Consider the following 19,664-nt stretch of genomic DNA (forward strand, 5'->3'; position numbering starts at 1 on the left):
AACAAAGAGAAAACAGGTTCAGAGCTGCTGCTATCTGCTGGTTGGAAAATATTAATTGAGCTGAAAACATCTCACACATGCTAGCAAAAAGCATTTAGCTGTTTCATAAAATCAACTCAGCAATTAAAACTGATTCTAATATGCAGACAAACAAACAAACAAAAGCACTAAAAATCAATTTGTTATAATTAAAACTATTATAGTGAGATACTTTCTCATTCAAAGCATGTGTCTCGCAGAAAAAGCTCAGATTCTCACATATTTTCAGTACTGACAATGTGCAGCGAGGAATCTCAAACCTTATGGGACCTTTGGCCCTCTTAATTAAGGTAATATGGTGATGTTCATAAAGCAGCTTTCAGAGCGTGGATGGAGAGTGTCCTTTCTACCCTTACCATTACCAAAAATAGCCCCAGTTTTGCCTCACTTGAAAGTTCATAAGGTGCACAGATGCTTTCACATTATATTTCGAGTTCTCAATTTGCTTTTACAGATATTGAAACCAACATGAATGCAAAAGCAATTCTTGCTAATGGGTTTGGCTGAGTCTAATATGGTAAAAAGGAACTATCCTATATTTTGATTCATGTGTTTTATCCACATGGATTAGACGTAGACAACACAAAGTATCTTACCTGCCAGAAGTCTGCCACCGTGGGGGGAAGAGGACCTTGAGCGCTGATATAAGCTGGGTTTCGGGGGTCATGGTCCATCTTGAAAGTGAAAAGACAGAGTAAATTTTTCATGAATATTTATGACATGTACATTTTCAATCAATGCTAAAACACTTAGCAGTCTGTTGATTAAAATATATCTGTTCTACAGAAGAACAGAAGTGATATAGCTGGATGTTGGAAGGATGGAGGTTTCTATGGTGCTCTCCTCTGACCTGAAGCCTCTATGTAAACTGCACTGTTTCATTTATCTTATTTATTTGCTTGCTGAACATTTCTTCGGCCCCCTCCGATCTTTGGGGAAGGGGTAAACAAACTTGCTGCCAAGAGAAACAGAATGTCCACGATTTCTGTTTGGAGTTAAAAAGCTTGCGAGAAAAAAAAAGGAAAAGGAAAAGCAAATCAAATAAAGAGAAGGCAGCGAGGCCTGTCACTAATGAGAGCAGAGTCGTCTCTCTCACGACCACCTCCCCTTTCTCCTGTCTTTCTCAGTCTCATTTTTACCTACTCCACATCCACTCTGTCTTCCATTTCTATATCGTTCTATCATCTCCAGTCACCCCTTCTTCCTCTCTCTCCCCTGTCTGTCCTCTCCGAGCATGTGCATTCTTTAATACCTCTGATTAAAGCCGGCTCTGGGAGTGAAGCAAGGCATCTCTCTAATCAAACGCATTTATTGATGAGAAGCTCAGTGGCTGGAGGAGGGTGTCTGCGTGTAATTGTGTGTCTGTCTGAGTGAAAGCTGTCCCGACGGAAAAAAGCTAATGATGGAAAGGGAAAAAAAAAACTTGATATGGCTATGGACTATGACATTCATAATGCACTAGCCACAATTAAATAATGACAGGCAAGATCTTCACCAGCACTTCTGCTAATCAGCAGCAAAACCATAACAAGCAAAAGCAGATTTCAAACCGGTGCAAAGGGACAATCCACCTCTTTTAACTTATTAAATCTAATAGGTTTGCAAACTGTCAAAGTATGCCAGTGTTTCTAAACCTTTTGAGACTCAAGTATCTCTTCACTGGCACAAACAACAATGTGTTAAATGTTACAAGCAATATCATGCCGTTGTTACCATAAGAAGCTATTTCTACCTGATTTAACTTTTTAAATTTGGTTTTGATGGTACAGATTACAAGTTACCCTATTTAAAATGTAGTAGTGTGACTATTTCAATTACTTTATTAACGTAATTTTACTGATTGCATTTGATTACTGTTTTATTACTTTCAAACATTTAAAGTAGGCAGGGTTAACCTTACAGTAGTACTCAACACTGTTTACTGCCTGACTTTCAAAATCTGCCATCACTTGATTTAAGATTATAATAATTTAATTTTAAAGCACAGCCACCACAAAGACTTTAGCACCTCTTTTTACTTTGAGATTATTCTGAGGTTAAATACAGAGTTAAGATCGTAAGACATAGTTTAATAGCTATGATACAGTTTTCAAATCTTCAAATCTTTGCATAGCTATGACAGAAAACACTGGCATCTAACAATGTCTTGGAAAAAATAAATTGTATAGCCAAAATATCACAAGGATATTAAGTAAAGATCATGGTCCATGAAGATATTTTGTAAATTTCCTAACGTAAATATATCAAAACTTAGTTTTAATTAGTAATATACATTGCTATGAACTTAATTTAGACAACTTTAAATATTTAGATTTTTTTTGCACCCTCAGATTTCAGATTTTAAAAGAGCTAAATCTCAGCCAAATATTGTCCTAAACAGCAATATGTCAATAAAAAGCTTATTTATTCAGCTTTCAAATGATGTATAAATCTCAATTTCAAAAAATGTACCCTTATGACCACCTTTTTGTGGTCCAGAGTCACACATAAGAAATGAAACAGTTATCAAATAACCATGTGTCCTATTCTGTCTTAAACTCCTGAAACATTGGTGTCAAGTAACTAATTTAATTACATATTTTTTCTCAGTAACTGTAAATGATTACAATTAGTTACTAGTTACATTGATTCAGTGATGTTACAAAACATTTTTTGACTTGCATAAAACCAGTTCATTTAGATTTTACCACATGAAACACATTCTTAGATTTACCATTTAATTTTGTTCATACTATTTTTATATTAATATAACTTTTTAAATTAATATTATATTTTTAATATCACCAAACTGGATTTCATATAGCATTATCATTAACATTTTTAAAGTAAAAATATATATACTTGTTACTGTTTTCTCAGGTTTGTATACAGTCTTTACTGCAGGTTTACTTTTGTTTTTCTTCATTTTTTCTGTTTATCCTTTATATATTTGATGCATAGTCTATAGAGCAAACCAGATTTACATTTCACTGCAGGTTGTGTTCTGTATACATATGTATGTGACAAATAAAAATGTTAAATCTTAAAACTACTGTGGATGGAAAACAAGCCCATCAAGATGCACATATATTCTGGGGAACACATAAACCTGATTGGCATTTACCAATATATGCAGTATAAGATAATTGAGAATGGAACATGCTATTGATCAATTCTTATTTATTAATCCATGGCAACAAGCTGTGATACCACAATTTAGAAGTTAGCTCTTATTATTGTCTATGTCTGATGTATGGCAACCAGTCTTTCACTCTGACCATTAGTCCACACATCATACTATCTGTCCATCAAAGAACATCAACACGAACCATCATTCATCGGGTTCAAAAGAAAAGACGAAGCGAAAAAAAAAAAACTTCACTGATTACAACACATCCTGTCCACACTCATATTAGAGGAAAGATATTATTGTCTGGATGCATTACGAGGGGAAACATCCTCCTGACCTGAAATGTCTCCTTACAAAAAGAAGTGAAAGCTGTCATCAGGTTGGAATGTGCCCATTCTGAGCTGTAACAAAAGCATGTTTGCTGTAAGGAGGCAAGGTATGCAGTCTTGTTAGAGTGTCAGACCTGGGCTTATTAAATGAAGGAAGGAGAGAGTGGACGAGAGTGTAACACAAGCTCCAAACACTTCTAGAATTGCTGTTGCTCTTTCATCTGTAAGTGTATGTGTGTGTCCTTGAAGCTTCAAGCTAAGATCGTTTAAAAAGTATAAACGTGGCCATTTTTCACATCCAAAATGCTCTGATTTGATGAACATTTCAGCATGCTGATCAAATGCTACAGCTGTCTGCATGAGCGTGTGCTTGATAGCACGTATGTCTGTTTTTGTGAGTGCATTTGGGAGTACGTATGTCTTTAAAGCACAAAAGCCCATCACAAAGCCTTTCAAAACTTTTGCTAAAGTAATTGCATGGTTCAGTACTTCTGCACTAATTTCTCTATAGCTTCACAAAAAGATCAAACACCACTGCATGAGAGAGACAGATTCAAACCCCATGGTTACAGTGAATGACACGCACACCCATTAGCATGGCAGAAAATGGATATAATTGCTTTGCACAACCTTAATTGTTGGCAAGAGCAATTTAAGGGTAGAACAATTATATATACACAAGCTGGCTAATGCCGGCAGTCTATATGAAACTGTTTTTTGACTACCCGCTCTCTATAAAGGCTGTTATTATAGTTGATTTGTCATTTCACACTCAGAGAGATTATCACACTCCTAAAGTCCAATTACTTTAAGAGATCTGAGACTTTTAGCGTTTTATCAGTAAATTCAGCATCCTCAAAGAAAGAAGAAGATTGGGGCATTTTATGATTTTTTCACAGGATACATCACCTTGCTATGTGAAATGTTATGTATAGCGAATTAAAATTATTAGATTGATTTAAGATTGATGGAATAAAACAAAGAATGTAATATTTTTTACCTGGTTTATTTACTCACTATTACTGAAAGGAACTAAATGTTTCTAAATATCATCTATATGCATGATTGAAAGATAAAAAATAGAGATTCAGAGCATAACTCAACCCTAAACAGTCACCAAACCCGAAGGAAAGGGTGTTGGTGTGGCGAGGTTGTGAAAAATATCACGAATGATTTACTTTGAGGCCTTTTTTCCTTTCTTGCAGCTAATGAGAAAGAAGCTACAAACATTGACAGACATAATTATCACAGTTTTTGAAACGCACATTGCCAAATCCCTGCTGCGCTTTAATTACCGCGCCTCCATGCATTTGTCTCCGCACCAGCGGATCAGTGCACCCAACCCCGACTGCAGCGCGAAACCCTCGGGGAGGGAGGGCTGACTCGCTTGTGCCTTTTGTTTCATCTTTTGACGAGTTGGAGTCCAAAAATAACAGCATGTAAAATGACTCAGTTTGACTTGCTCAGTGTGATATTGCTGCACAGGTATTATACTGATTAACTTTATGTGTATGTACTGATTAAGGGGCTAAAACAAAAATTATTGTGTCTGCGATGGCAATAAAATAACAGCGTTTGGTTTCAAAGCATTCATGTGGTCTGTGTCTTATATTATGCACACAAAAAGCTAGTCAAGCCTTCCTTTTAGCTCATAATGTTTGCCATGTTTAGTTTTGTTCTAGAAATGAACAACTGAGTATTTGAACCTACTTTTGTCAGTTTTATTCTTTTCTCAGTCCCTCAGTGTCTGTGCTTCTACATGTACATAAAAGAGCATATCTAACGGCCTGAGAACGGTCACTGTTGATCCACAGAGGAGAGAACAGAAGGAGAAAGGGGAAACATAACTATGAGCAAATAAATAAAATATAACAGCAAGCCTTTAATTTCAAAAAAGAGGTTAAAATAGACCTCAAGCAGTTGGCACAAATGGACATAAATACTGTATATCGAAAAGAGTCAGTGTTTTGGTCGGTTAAACAACCTGAAAGAGATTTTTTTACTCCTATAACTGGACATGATGGGTAAAATATGTAATGAATGAGTGTGGCTACTTACAATGGGACTGGCGTTGATGTAATCAGACCTGGATTGGTTATTCTCTGGCTTCAGGATGACTCTGGAGTGATCAACTACAGTATTCAAAGACAGACAGACCAACGATGACGTAACTACTACAGCAGCAACACACTACTCTTAGTTGAGAATGCATGTTTTTATAAAAATTCTGATCAGTGTATGATTAGAGAAGAGGTTACTGACTTTTTTAATTAATCAAAACAGAACGCATTAGCCTGTGACAGGCCGTGCTGCTGTGTTACGGCATAGTGCGCAAGAAAACAAACATAAATTCACTCGAGGCAGATACAATTTGCGAGGCACTCACACACAAGGACGCCGTGTGGGCGGTTGCGCTGGACATTCTGTTCCTCCTGACCCACCGCACATGCTGCTGGCTCAGCCTGGTAACTACAGAGAGCCTCCCACTCCTTATCCAAACGATCCTTATTCTGCAGGTGATCCTCCATATACGACTACACAAGGGAGAAAGAAACAGAGACAAAAGTTGCTTGAAAGGTCCTAATGATGATATGGCGAACAGAACATTTCCTGTAACACGCATAACTCTCTCATGCATTCCATACAAAAGAGTGACGCACATATAAAGCAGAGGATTTCAGTTCAATGCCGGGTTACATTTGTTGTTTATACAATGCAAACAAGAGCGTGAACCATATTTCTTGTGCTTATGCATTTCATGTGCCGTTTGCCTTCCCGTGTAAACGTTTTTGAATTAAGTCTCCGTCCCTCCCCTAAATCCGACGAGTAAAAAAGCTCCATAGCAAGTTTCCATTCGTCTGCTATAATCCAGCTTTACCTCCAAGGCCAACCTATCGCTTTCTGTGCTTTCTTTCTTCCCAACAATACAATCACTCACCTATCCACCTTCAGACAGACAAGAGCTCAAACCCGCTCAGCACGGGAATCGTAGACAGTAATCCTAAACATGCACCACAAAGGAGGAAAGAGAGAGAGAGGGAGAGGTAGAGAAAGGGGGGTTGCAGGGAGGGGGCTTGTCCTGACAATCACACATGCAATTAAGACTCCTGAAAGGCCTGGGCACGCCAGTGCCTCTTCAGCCTGCTTCAATCACTCCTTTTCACTGCTTGCACAAATGCTGATAAGATTGTCTGCGCTTAAGCCGCCTTCCCAAGAAGCCCAAATTGAATTCAACTGAGACAAAGGGGAGTGGAGGGAGAGAGACAGAGACAGAGAGAGAAAGTGAGAGAGAGAGACAGACAGAGAGCTCAGAGGACTGTGTCGCTGGCCAGAGTGTAAGAGCGTAAGTGTTGTTTGGCGGTTGGTGTCTTGTTTTTTGGCTGCTTATTTCTGGCCTCCCATTGTTCACCCACAAGAAGGGGTTTACCTTCTGCATGTGGGCATGTGAATGTGTGTTTATGAGTTTATTGTGTGAAAACAAATTACACAATCATAACCTAATGTCAAGAATCCTCTTGGCCCGAATGCTGACAACAATCCGTAATCTCACAGGGCTTTGACACACATTCAAACTTTCCGGCGTGCCTTTTTGAAACATTTTAAATATATAATTTACAGAACATCTATGTCCTCATGTACACCAACATCACCACTATATAAACATTTTCTTACATATCTGAAGAGCATTTTGCACTGCTCTGAACAGGGAGCATGTGTGTGTGAGACCTTGTTTTAAAAGATGATGAACCGTGTGACAAGTTGCTTAATAGAAGACATTATGGTTCATATGGAATTCATGATTTAGTGAAGGAGAAGAGACTTTGATTAAATGCCACTGTAATAAGATTAACTCAAAGAGGAGAAAAAAATGTGGCCACTGGCCAAGAAAGCCTAGGTGTCAGAAGGCTTTCCTTTTAGTTTAGAGACACAAATACCATTGTTATCGTTTTAGAGCATGGTTATTACCACAATTTTCTATAACACCTACACTACTAGCTGTGGGGTTGGTAAGATTTTTCAGTGTTTCAATGTATGCTCACCAAGGCTGCATTTAATTGTGCAAAAACAGTGTTAAATATTACAACTCAGCTGTTTTCTATTCAAATGTATTTTAAAATATAATTTATTCCTGTATTGGCAAAGCAGCCATTACTCCAGTCTTCAGTGTCACATGATCCTTCAGAAATCATTTTAATATGTTTCTCAAAAAACATTTCTTATTGATTTTCAAAACAGTTGTGCTGCTAATAGGATTCTTTGATGTACATTTGAAATTAAAATGTTTTGTAACATTAAAATACAATACAATAATCTCTATTGATCTCTATCTAGCTTAACTTAATAACAACCAAAGCAGTTTTCCACAAAACCACTGCCATTTTACCAGCATAAACCATGACAGGCAGCTGCACTTAAAATGTTCTCATCCTTCAAGTGACATATCACAAGAGAAACAAATTACCCAGCAATCAGTTTACTTCTCTGGTTCTGCCTGAGTGCCGCTAGCAGACAAATGGCAACTGTAAGTGGCCACATATGGCTGTTATGAGGACAATTTGCTCTTCTTGAACATATATCTGACCTTCTGGACAGAAGTGTTTCATTTTTTTTTTCCTTTACTTTTTCTTGTTTTGATGTTACAGATGGCTGATGGAGCATCTGCCCTATGTGTGTGTGTGTGTGTGTGTGTGTGTTTCTGAGACCATATGTAACAGTAACTCTCTCTATTTGCCTTCTCTAATACCACCTCTATTAGCAAGATGATGCGTGATTTAATCAGAGACAGAGGGATTTGGCAACCAGCCAACCATTTAATCACTGAGGTACTTCTCCCTGACAGACAGCAGACTCTTTTTTCTCCGTTCACACTGAAAAAAATCACTCCATCTCTTCTTTAAGCAATGTCAAATAAGCACTAAATACTGCAGGGTATTGCTGGCTTTCAAATGCACACACATTTCATACTGAAAATACATAAGATTTGTTGCTGTACTTAAAAAAAAAAAAACGAAAAGAAGACAAAACCTGTGTCTCTCCCGCATTATCTTTCACCATGTCCAGGCTGCAAGTATGAATAATAAACACAGAGTGCAGTGGAGCAACAGCAGTGAACTGTGGCGCTGTCCAAGGTTCTGAATTAGTTCTTCATGATCCTGCAGTAGCTATATATAATAAAAAGGTCAGAAATCTGGGCTAAATCTCACACTGTGTCTGAAATCACATAGACAGTATGGAAGCAGGTACTACATTTGAAATTGAACTTACTATGTGATCATTAAAAACTATGTTCTATATAGTATGGACAAAATTCTGGTGATGCTGACCTATAGAGTCAGTAAATTGGCTTTACTGCATTTCGCAAATCCTCTTCCGTTGCTTCATGGGGTAGTAAAGTTTCCATCGAATGCACACTTTGGAATCTCATCGTAAGTAGTAGGTCATCTGGTTACTTTTTGTTGAATAATTTGTATTTGGACATAATCATTTTTCACATATATAGTAGATAAGTATTTAATTTTGGAGGCAATGTCAGATTCTTAAACCAATCATATGTGACCCTGGACCACAAAACCAGTCTTAAGTAGCACGGGTATATTTGTAGCAATAGCCAGAAATACATTGTATAGGTCAAAATGATCGATTTTTCTTTTATGCGAAAAATCATTAGAATATTTAGTAAAGATCATGTTCAATGAAGATATTTCCTACTGTAAACCTAAATTTTGATTAGTAATATGCATTGCTTTCAAATAGTTGTATCTTGGCCAAAAATGGTCCTATCCTAACAAACCAAACATTAAAGGAAAGCTTATTTATCAAAAATTGTGGTCCAGGGTTACATATATCATAATATCTGATTTAAGCCTTACATTTTATGCATACAAAAACATCCATATCTGACCTACAACATCTGTAGTAATGTATTTAAATAATTAGCTGTATTCTTATGTGATTAAAACTATGTAAAGACTGTGAAAGACAAAAAGCAGTTTTTGATACCGAATAGATCTTATCTTACAGTGTGGTAGTAGACGGAAATCAAATACATACTATACATTAAACCAAGAGGAAAAAAGCTAGGATTGTCAATCAAAACATGACGGCAACACAGGGGGCCATTATAATGCTGGGCAGCTCCATATGAGGCAGGGCTATGGAGAATGCATTTCTCTAGCTTTGCTCTTATCTTTGAGGAGGGATGAAAACAGATGCCTTATAGCAACCTGACATACTGAGAGATTACGCTATCAGAATAGTTATTATTTCATAACCCGTCTTTGATTGCACCCATTGAGAGATGGATAGTGTACAAGCAGTAACCTCTGATAGTACATTGCAGTAGCTGGTATTGCAGTCATTGCTTAGAGATGTGATTTTTTTAGGTTTTCTGTAGCACATCGACCAATATGGATTTTTGTATGGCCGATGCTCATATCTTACACAGCAGTGTGGCCAATGGTCGATATAAAGCCAATATATACAACATTATACTATTTAATTTAAAGATTTAAAACATGCTCAAAGGTGTCCTTGTTACATGTTACATGTACTTACTATTATAATAACAATAATTAGGCATAATTACATGCAAGTAAGCTTTAACCATATAGTAAGTACATGTAGTTAAGTAATATTACTTAGTACCTAAATATATAATTACACTGTAACAAGGACACTTTAAAATAAAGTGTAACCTATTTTTGATGTAATATTTACTAAATTAAAAAAAAATATTTTTTTAAATATGGAAAAAATATTTTTTGATTATTTGATTATAAACTTATTTAAAATGTTTAAACTGAATTACAAAAAAAAAAAAAGATTTCTTAGAGAGCAGTGTGGCCGATGGTCAATATAAAGCCTATATATACAATATCACACTATGTAATTTAAAGATTTAAAACAGTGTTTTTGTGTGTGTTTAATGTAATATCTACTTACTTTTTAAGAAACAAATATTTTTGGAATATGGAAAACAATATTTTTGAATTATTTGATAACAAACTTATTTGAAATGTTTAAACTGAATAAAAAAATAGATACTTATAGTATTTTTTAGAAAATAAATAAATAAATATTTAATTAACTAAAAAGGAACTAAATACCAAACGTTTATTAGATATTCAAAGACTTCTATAATAATAAATATATATTACTTAAATACTGATGATATACAAGTATAATACTGTTCACTTTTCTATTACTAATAATAGTCTTTTTTCATATACTGTTTACGATTTTGTTTAATATTAATATCTAATAATTTATTAAATAGAACATTTAAATAACGAACGAAGAGAATGGGAGTTCCTGTGCATCAAAATAAAAGTCTGGGAGCTGTCAAAATAAAAGACTGTCAAAATAAATATCAACTACTACATGTAAGCATTATTGCACTGTTCAGAGTGCAATGTGCATTTATACATCCTTACATTAAAAGTGTGCATAAACAGCTTCTACATAAAAAACTAAAAATCTAATTGTCTCTAACACAGTCTAAAAGAGTAAACTGCCAAGTGTTTTACTATCCTTGCTGTGTGTGTATGAAGACAAGACGCTTCAAAACAGCTGAAGAATCAATTAAATCATTACCACAGCACTTTGCAAACTTCTGAATGCTTGAACAATGGCTTTGTAATTGTGTACACTTTAGCACATGCATCTCTGCCTAACAACGCACATGGTTTTATTAGCTGCTGGGAAAAAAAACCCTTAAACAATCTCAATAAGGGACATCCATTACAGGAAAACACAATACACTAAATGAATCAACTCAGTGGCTGTCTTTTGCTCCACTGCTGGGTGTATGATAGATTCCCTGCTCGGTAATGAACACAACGCTACCAGGCACCTATCAGTCTTTCCTGTCGAAGCTGTGCTGAGATGAATAAAACAAAAGTTGGGGCGAAATTAAAACAATCCATTGTGTCAGAAAAAACAGCGTCCATGGAGCCCTGCAGTCCCTTTCAGAGCAAAAACAAACCCAAAATCTGAAATAAGAGACTGATGGGGGGATAGAGGTGAAAGAAAAACAAAAAAAGAAAGAGAGACAGAAGCAGAGGCATGTGTTTGGATATCTATCCACCTTTTTCTTTTCATAAGAGTGGGAGTGGCCATTTGTAAATTTTATGGATCTGGCTTCTGGTCTCATCCAGCTATTTTTTGCTGTGGAAAACAGCTTGTTTTGCTGCTTGATATTGCAAATTGGTGTCTTAACATATTATTTTAATTATGAACACACTGGTTTTTAGTGCAAACAGTTTTACCATTTACAATTATTTTCCTATAGCAGATAATGAACTGTAAGTCTCACGAATAGGCTTACTTCTGTGTTAAAAAGGTGGATAATGAGAATGCAAATGGGTGTGAAGTGTCCTGTGTTCACATAAGCATATGTTAAACTGTTTACCAGTATCATGTGTCCAGTGGAGATGTCCATGTTGGTTTGAGTAGGCTCTTCGCTCCAGGAGGATGTGCTGCTGCGGGTGGAGGGACTCTGCATCGGTCCATCACTGAATTGTGAGGACACGCTGTTAATGCGTGACGTGTGCGATGGGTGAAACACCTCTGAACGGTCTCCACGCTCTGATGTCTGCACCGCCATGCGCTGACGACAGAGATCCTATCGAGACAGTGGACAAACATTAGTCTTATCTGTGGAGACATTATCTGGGACAACTCATAAATCTGTTTTACTACAGCATCAAAGCACTGGTTATTATACTTTGAATATTATAAAGGGTATTTATAAGAAAATCATATAGATACAAACTGATACTGCATCAGCATTCCGGATCAAATAAACGCGATTTCATTTATCTCCACTTTGCATCTCAGAGTGGGTTCATGATACAGCCAACAGCACATTACGTCACTGTCTGTTCTACAAGATGAAATCGATCATCTGCATAAACTCACCAACCCACCAGTGGAGCAAATAATTACTATATGCTACCAGTCATATTTAAACACAAGGGTTATAGATAAGGGTTTGTCCTTAAAATGAATACATTTACATATATAATCAATTTTGTGAACATTTAAGACTAAATTGTTTATAAAATGCCACCAGAAGCATTGCAAACTAGCCATTTATTTAAAAAACCAATGAAGCTGACTTGAAAATACAGCTAACTCTCTCTCTCTCAGAATATAGCCACTGCATTCGTCAACCAGCTGCAGAAAAATGTATTTACTGCTATCCTAAGCCTTTCCTTTGGCCTTAATGGCTACATTTCTGTCACTCACATCATTCAGGAATTATAATTCCAAGCTTTTATCTACCATTTGTCACTTTATGCAAATGAAACAAAGCAGCAGACTAAAAAACAAAAAGGCAGAAACATACAGTTTGCTGGAGTCTTTTCAAATCACCTTCCCAAGGATCAGTGACTCTATGAGGATATCAGATGAATGCTTCAATGTACAAACTGGATTCTCGCACAGATGTGTCATTAGATCCCCGCTAACCTGGCTCTCAACACATAATTGCTGTGAGCAATTATTCATGGCAGAGCACACAGAAAATGTCTGCTCTACCTGACAGATATCACTGAAATAGGAGTCCTGAGAAATTATGTCTGTTAATAGAAAAAATAAATTCGAGGTGCGGGACGCTATTGTCTAGGCCAGTCAGAAGACGATGGGATGCTCTCTGCCTGTCAGTCATCTTGCGTGCTTGGTTCAGTGAGATCAGGATTGATCTTTGGGGGTTGGGATAGTGAAATGGCTAACATCGCTTACAGCACTGTTAACAAAACAATTCTAGTTCTAGAAGCACCCTATAATGTTTACAACGATTTACAAGAAATTAAATCTATTCTGAAAAGCTTGAAGCAACTATGTTAATTTCCAGGCTCAATGCTTTGAGGTGTAAAACAACAGCATTTTGTAAGCCATTTTAAAAGCTTCAGTTTTATGGCATTGTGCTGGATTGCGATTTTACTTTGCTTTCCTTCCATTTTATTTACTCAGAGGTGAAACACCACAGACAATTACTTCCTAAAGCAGTTGCTAGTCACAACAGCATGACCCCATCTGAGATCAAATGTCAAACAGTTAAAAAAGCACCCAGATAAAAAAAAGAGAGGAGAGTGAGGCTGACAGGAGGGTCAGTGAGGGAGTGTGGGGGTCAGAGGTGGAAGTTTAGTGCGTCTCACTAATGGAGCTCCCCAGTGAGAGAAACCTGGAGGGAAGGTGGTGGGGGCTAAACAGAGGCCACAGCCTGCTAAAATCAGCCATGGACTAGAGGACGGAGTCCACCCTTAACAGTAATATCTGAGCTGTTGTCCATCCAAATAACCAAAACTGCTAAAATATGTGCCAACTTCTTGATAAAAGCATGTTCATGTCAGCCAGCACAAATTAATGCATACAGTTGCTTCTGTTATAACCAGTGAACCAATAAGTATTTAATATTTGATTGAATTAACATTTAATCAATGAGCAACCATATTTAAGTGATTTCCAAAATTCTTTTTAGAAAAAAACAGGCTGGAACAGTGAAGAAAGTGAAACCAAATGAGAGAAAATAGTGCATATTTTTTAAAAGATTTTTAAGAGCACTGACAGTGAGATAAATTCTCGTTGAGTGCATATGTTTTTAGATGTTTCTGGAAGATAGAAAGTGACTTGTTTGTTCAGTAAGAGTTTGGAAGGTGCAGTGAAAACTGCAATATATAAATGTGAATGAATTAATGTTCTTGATCACATATAACATTAACATTTTTATGCATTTGGTAAATGCTTTTATCTAAAGTGACTTTCTGCGCATTCAGGGTGAACATCTTCATGTGTGTTTTCATTGGTGTTGAACCAATGACTTTGATGTTGTTAGTGCCATCCTCTAGTCTACTAGCCTGCACCTAGTCTCAGAAAATTGATCACTAAAACGATTTGATAATTTAAAGCCTAAATCTTTAAAACATATATTACTTTAAGAATGTTTTTACTTTGTAACTATTACCTTTTAATGTCTAGCAAAAGGTAAATCCTTTATAAGGAATGTATGGTAAATAAATGTGGTTAGAATGTGTGAGATAGAAACAGAATTTAAAAACATTGAGAGTATTTAAAGGCCACTGTTGGTCTAATAGCATTGACCTTTTCCAGTTTTTGGAATTAAATTGCAGGCAAGATACAGACTGATGATTTAATTTAAATAGCTTCAAATAGTAACAGTTTAAGCCTGTTGCACCTTTGAATAAATGTAAGTAAAAATAAAATAAGCGAGAAAATAATTTTTGCTAAAAAAAATCTTAGAATAAGAAATGTATCATAAGTTATTAAGAGGGAGAACAAACAAGTGAGAATATGCGTGAGTGTGTTTGATTATAGAATAAAAATAAAAGTGTAATAGTGTGACAGGGTGTGTGTGAGAGAGTAGGAGGGTGGCGTTGGTGATGGTGGTGTGTGTGTGTGTGTGTGTTTTGATCTTCTACAGAATCATTGCGGCAGAACTGATTCTAATTGCATGTTTCACTGTAAGAGTCCCTGTGCACAAGACTGCATTCATTGCAGCTACAGCAGTTGGGAAATCCCTTACAACTACACAGTAAGAGCCCTGTCTACGCCTTTAATCTTATTCGCTTAAAAAAAAAAAAAAAACCCTAAGCAACCTGGCAGATCTAAAGGGCCGAAAGCACTCGCTATAAACAACAATGACAACATTACGCACAAATTAAAATCAATACAAAGTAATTAAAACCTGAAATGGAAACATAACAAAGGTGTCAAGACATAATGCGTGACTGCCCCATAATAATATTGAGAAACACCGATTACTTTGCCACACTGATAGGACCGACGTTTATGGAAGGGACTTCTCGACAAAGTGTGAGAGGTTTATTAAATATTGAAGGCGGGGGAGGAAGCCAAGCACTTGCACCCTGCGATCCAGTCTCATTGAGTACAGCTGAGCCCAACACAAAATCAATAAGCCTTCACCGCAAGCCCTCCCTCCAGGAGCCGTGAAAGAAAGGTCAGACAACAAACTCATTTCCCTGCTAAAAAGGGCTCTGCCTCAATTAGGATTCATATTAAACACCGCTGTCGTGCAAGGACATCTGCGCCTGCTCCAATGGGTCATAATTAAGGAAAAGAAGCTTTAAATGAATTTCCCTGCCTTTTTATTAACGAGCTACAATCATTTTGGAACCACTAAGAACCTGCAAATATGGACAGAAACGGTTTGCTGGACAGGAGGTAAAAATAACCTTGGTTATTCAGTATATCTGAAAAACAGAGATGCTTATTCATGTTAAATTGCACGGATGAATGTTAGAGACAACATGATTGGCTGAAATAATCGGCCTGCTCTTACCTGATAGGCTGCCGTGGCATCGTGGCCTGTGTAGCTTCCCAAACCAGTGAGCTTTTCCTTCAGCTTATGGTGGGAGCGATAGCGCAAGCAGTACAGAGCCCCCGACATCCCCAACACCATGACAATAAAAACCATGGAAACCACCACCAGAATCAAAAAGTTGCCTGGCTCCACTTGACTCTGTTTGACCACAGGGATGTGGTTCAGTTTGCCCCTCTGAAATGAGAACAGAGAAGAGAAAGAAACATTGTGAGTTGAAAACAAGAAAATACATACACTTTTTATATAGAATATACAAAAATATTAAACAGAACATCTGTTTTTAACATTAACAATAATAATAAATGTTTCTAGAGCAGCTCATCAGCATTTTAGAATGATTTCTGAAGAATCATGTGACACTGAGGACTGGAGTAATGGCTTTTAAAAATTCAGCTTATATTGTAATAATATTGAAATATTTTGAAATGTAAGATATATAAAGGACATAATATGAATTTGATCCAACTGATCACAGTATAATATCCGATTGGTGTTTTCATATACTTCAAATAAGGCACCAATACACTGCTAGCTATACACCCTGATGCAGATACACCTCAAGCCGACACTTGGGAAGTGAAGGCCCGCTCCACTCTTGTCTTGGCAGGTTGAAGCATGCCACCACAGAGCAATTAGGGTCGGTCCTCACTGTACCAGCTTGTTGCTAATTAGCCTCCAAGTCTTGGGTTTGGTCGGGATGGGGGAATTGGCTCAGACCTCCAAGTTAATAAAATGGGAGAGGGGCTAAGCCGAGGGGGAGTACCTAAAAGGTCCGAGCCCCACTAACGTTCCACTGTAGAGGGGGTTGTCAGGCTTGTTAGCCCCTCGGGGGGAGGGCTGACAGCCGGGGCTAAGCTGCTGGGGGATTGGCGGCGTATTGTTTCCAAATGCCTTGTGAGCCTGAATAGACTGAGGCCTTTAGAATGGGGTTCAGAGTTTTTTTAATCTGCCTCTATTCGCATTCAGTGCTATCATACCAACCGACTGATCACAGAACTATAAGCCATACGAGCAGGCAAGATGCCATCCCACGACTGATTTTTCTGATCGGTATTTTAGAAACGATGACCCGTTTCCTGCTATCCTTTGAATTAGTTGCTGCGGTATTATTTTTCTTAAAGCATAACATTCGGGACTGCTACACCTTGTATAACAGAATGCAAATTTGGGAAGCACAAAATATTTAAATCGAGCTCTAATTACATATGCCACTCCATTTAATCACATACTGAAATCCCCCCATACACTGACTACTCGTTGCTGGAAATATTAGCACCTAAATGTGAGCTTTAGTAGTTTTCAAGGATTAGTTTCTACTTTTTGTGATTGTGAGCTTTTGTTGGTGCAAAAATGGTTTGCTTTCCACCCATCAAATGTTGCATGGAGAGTGTGTAGAGAGGAGGGCGCATTCAGCTGGAATAGAATACCCCCTCTCTCCTTCCCTCCATCCCTCTATAGGCTTAGCGCTCTCAATCGAATTACATGAAAAGATCTCTAACATGAAAAGCTGGCTCTGAAAAGAAAATTGTGCTTGGCTAAATAATGTCCGCAATTAATTATAACTAAATAGAATACATGCATTAGGCATTTGAGCAAGGGACTGGAAAATGGACCAAAAAAGGAGAGAAGACATAAAAGAAAAATTGAAAAATGTTGTCCTGAGGTAGTCTACTCCCTAGTTCAACACAGTGTATATGAAATTAAAGATGACTACAAAAATGAATCCTACAGCACATTTGTATATACATGTACATACATACATTAAAATAAAATAAAGCAAAGCATCTACGCCAAAGCAAGGTTGACAAAAACTATTTTATATTATGTACAAAATGATTGCTTAGCAAAAATATTTCTTTTGATCTAAACATGTTCTTTGGATGCATGTACAATTCATATATATATATATATATATATATATATATATATATATATATATATATAATTGAAAGGAAAAAAGAGGGAAAAAGATCTCAGTGTGACTGAATTATTAGAAAAATAATAAGAGAAAGAACTCAGTCGATGACATTGCAAACTACATTGTATGTTGTATTGTGAAATTGCCTTAATCTTTACTCTCAAAAAACAAAAAGAAATCTTGAATGAAGAAAAAAAGCTGATTATTTCAATTGAAATAACGTGCCAAATCCTCTCAGCCCTACAGTAGAAAACCCGCAAAAACACAGTTCACGTAAAAGCAGAGAAGAAAACTAAAAAATGAGAAAAAAAAGAGACAGAAAAAAGGAAAAAAGGGAGGGAGAGACAGAATCCTTTACGCTTTTATGGTTTTGTTCTTCTGTAGGGAATAAAATTGGACTTGCAAATTTCTGATTCACAGGAGTCTACTGAAAAAAGACAAACAAGTTCAAATGAAGCATTAAAAAAAAGTGCTAAATCCTTATTTGAAGTAGAAATACAAAGAACTGTGTGCGTGTAAGTCTATGAAGTATCTAGAATTCCACATAAATTTGTTTCAGTGAAGAAATGTTTTTCTTTATTTAAATATATAATAAGAATGTACTTTTTCATTTTTTAAATCTAAATAAGAGATGATTGGAGGAAAAAACAAAAAAACGAATAACAGAGAAACATTAAACAAATACAAAAAAATTGAAGCAAGACAGCAAACGAGAAGAGGAAAAATATGTTACTGGGTGAGATGTGTTCCTGGATTAATGGATGTGCTTGCAGGGTCATCAGCTAATGAATCTCTAAACTGAAACTTTACAACACTGACGAAATTTTAATCCTGATACATGTAGGTTTTTATAATAAACGATTAAATAACAACATTTGTAAAACATTAAATCAGCGTCCATACAAAATAGCACCTCAAACCAGGACCACTGCCCAAGCCAATGTAAAACATAAACTTAACACCTAACAAAAAGATCAATGCACGGCAAGACAAACATCACCGATAGCAATTAACTTTTTAAAGCAATCACTACTGGAGTTTTGGTTTTTATTTCTACCCACTTTTTTTGCTCTAAAAGAGACAGAAGATAAAGAAAAAGATTTGTATATTTGAGGAAGGACAAAAGGGAGATGGATTTGGGATGCTCCGGCTGATTTAAATCACTGAGGGAAGGGTTGGGTGGAGGAGAGACTGTGACGGGTGAAAGGTTGAGACAAGGGCCGCCCAGATATCCTTTCACTATTACACACAATAATCACTCTACCTTAAAACATCCACTCCAAAAAAATGAAAAGAAATACACTGAACTAAACACCTATAAATTTAAAAAGACCTGAATTAAACATCATGCACACGATATTAAACAAATAAAAATCAGTCTGGTAGTCTTTCAGATTTGCAGCCCCAGTTTTTAAATATATATTTAAATGACTAATTTTTGCACAACACACAAAACTACATTAAAAATTGTATTAAATCAGAAAAATATTTCTGTTTTAATACAGAAAGTCTAAATTGAATTTCCATTAATGCAGGTATCCTGTTAGATAAATTCAGTTAATTTGCACACCAGGGAATATATTTAAATTCATTCTATTTTACATTTCACTAACCATTTCACTCAAGTTAACTTTTCAAAGTAAATTAGAAATTAGACATACCCAATGTGTAAATACATTTACATTAAACGTTAAACATTAAAGCTGAATATACAGAATAAGCATAGAATGAATCTCTGATCATTGCAATTTGTAAAGTCCTTTAAGTTTCTCATTCCATTCTTTAAAAAAAAAATTAATCTCAGAGATAAATAAACTACTTACAGCGCTTATAAATTACCACCAAATAGTGCAATAACTTTCACCCGTTTATTTATCCACTATCTACCTTCCTATTCATCTTTCT

General features: G+C 36.4%; 1 protein-coding gene across 1 annotated transcript in view; it reads right to left on the reverse strand.

Annotated features, from left to right (window-relative positions):
• The window catches only part of ptprn2 (protein tyrosine phosphatase receptor type N2), a 222,296-nt gene that overhangs the window by 15,135 nt on the left and 187,497 nt on the right, over positions 1 to 19,664 (reverse strand). The window contains exons 13-17 of the mRNA XM_073836598.1: positions 15,800 to 16,015; positions 11,888 to 12,100; positions 5,864 to 6,011; positions 5,536 to 5,609; positions 636 to 713 (exon numbers count right to left, since the gene is read on the reverse strand). Coding sequence (XP_073692699.1) covers positions 636 to 713; positions 5,536 to 5,609; positions 5,864 to 6,011; positions 11,888 to 12,100; positions 15,800 to 16,015 — 729 coding nt within the window. The remainder of the gene's footprint in view (positions 1 to 635; positions 714 to 5,535; positions 5,610 to 5,863; positions 6,012 to 11,887; positions 12,101 to 15,799; positions 16,016 to 19,664) is intronic.

This window comes from Garra rufa, chromosome 3 (assembly GCF_049309525.1).
Source record: "Garra rufa chromosome 3, GarRuf1.0, whole genome shotgun sequence".
NCBI lineage: Eukaryota > Metazoa > Chordata > Actinopteri > Cypriniformes > Cyprinidae > Garra > Garra rufa.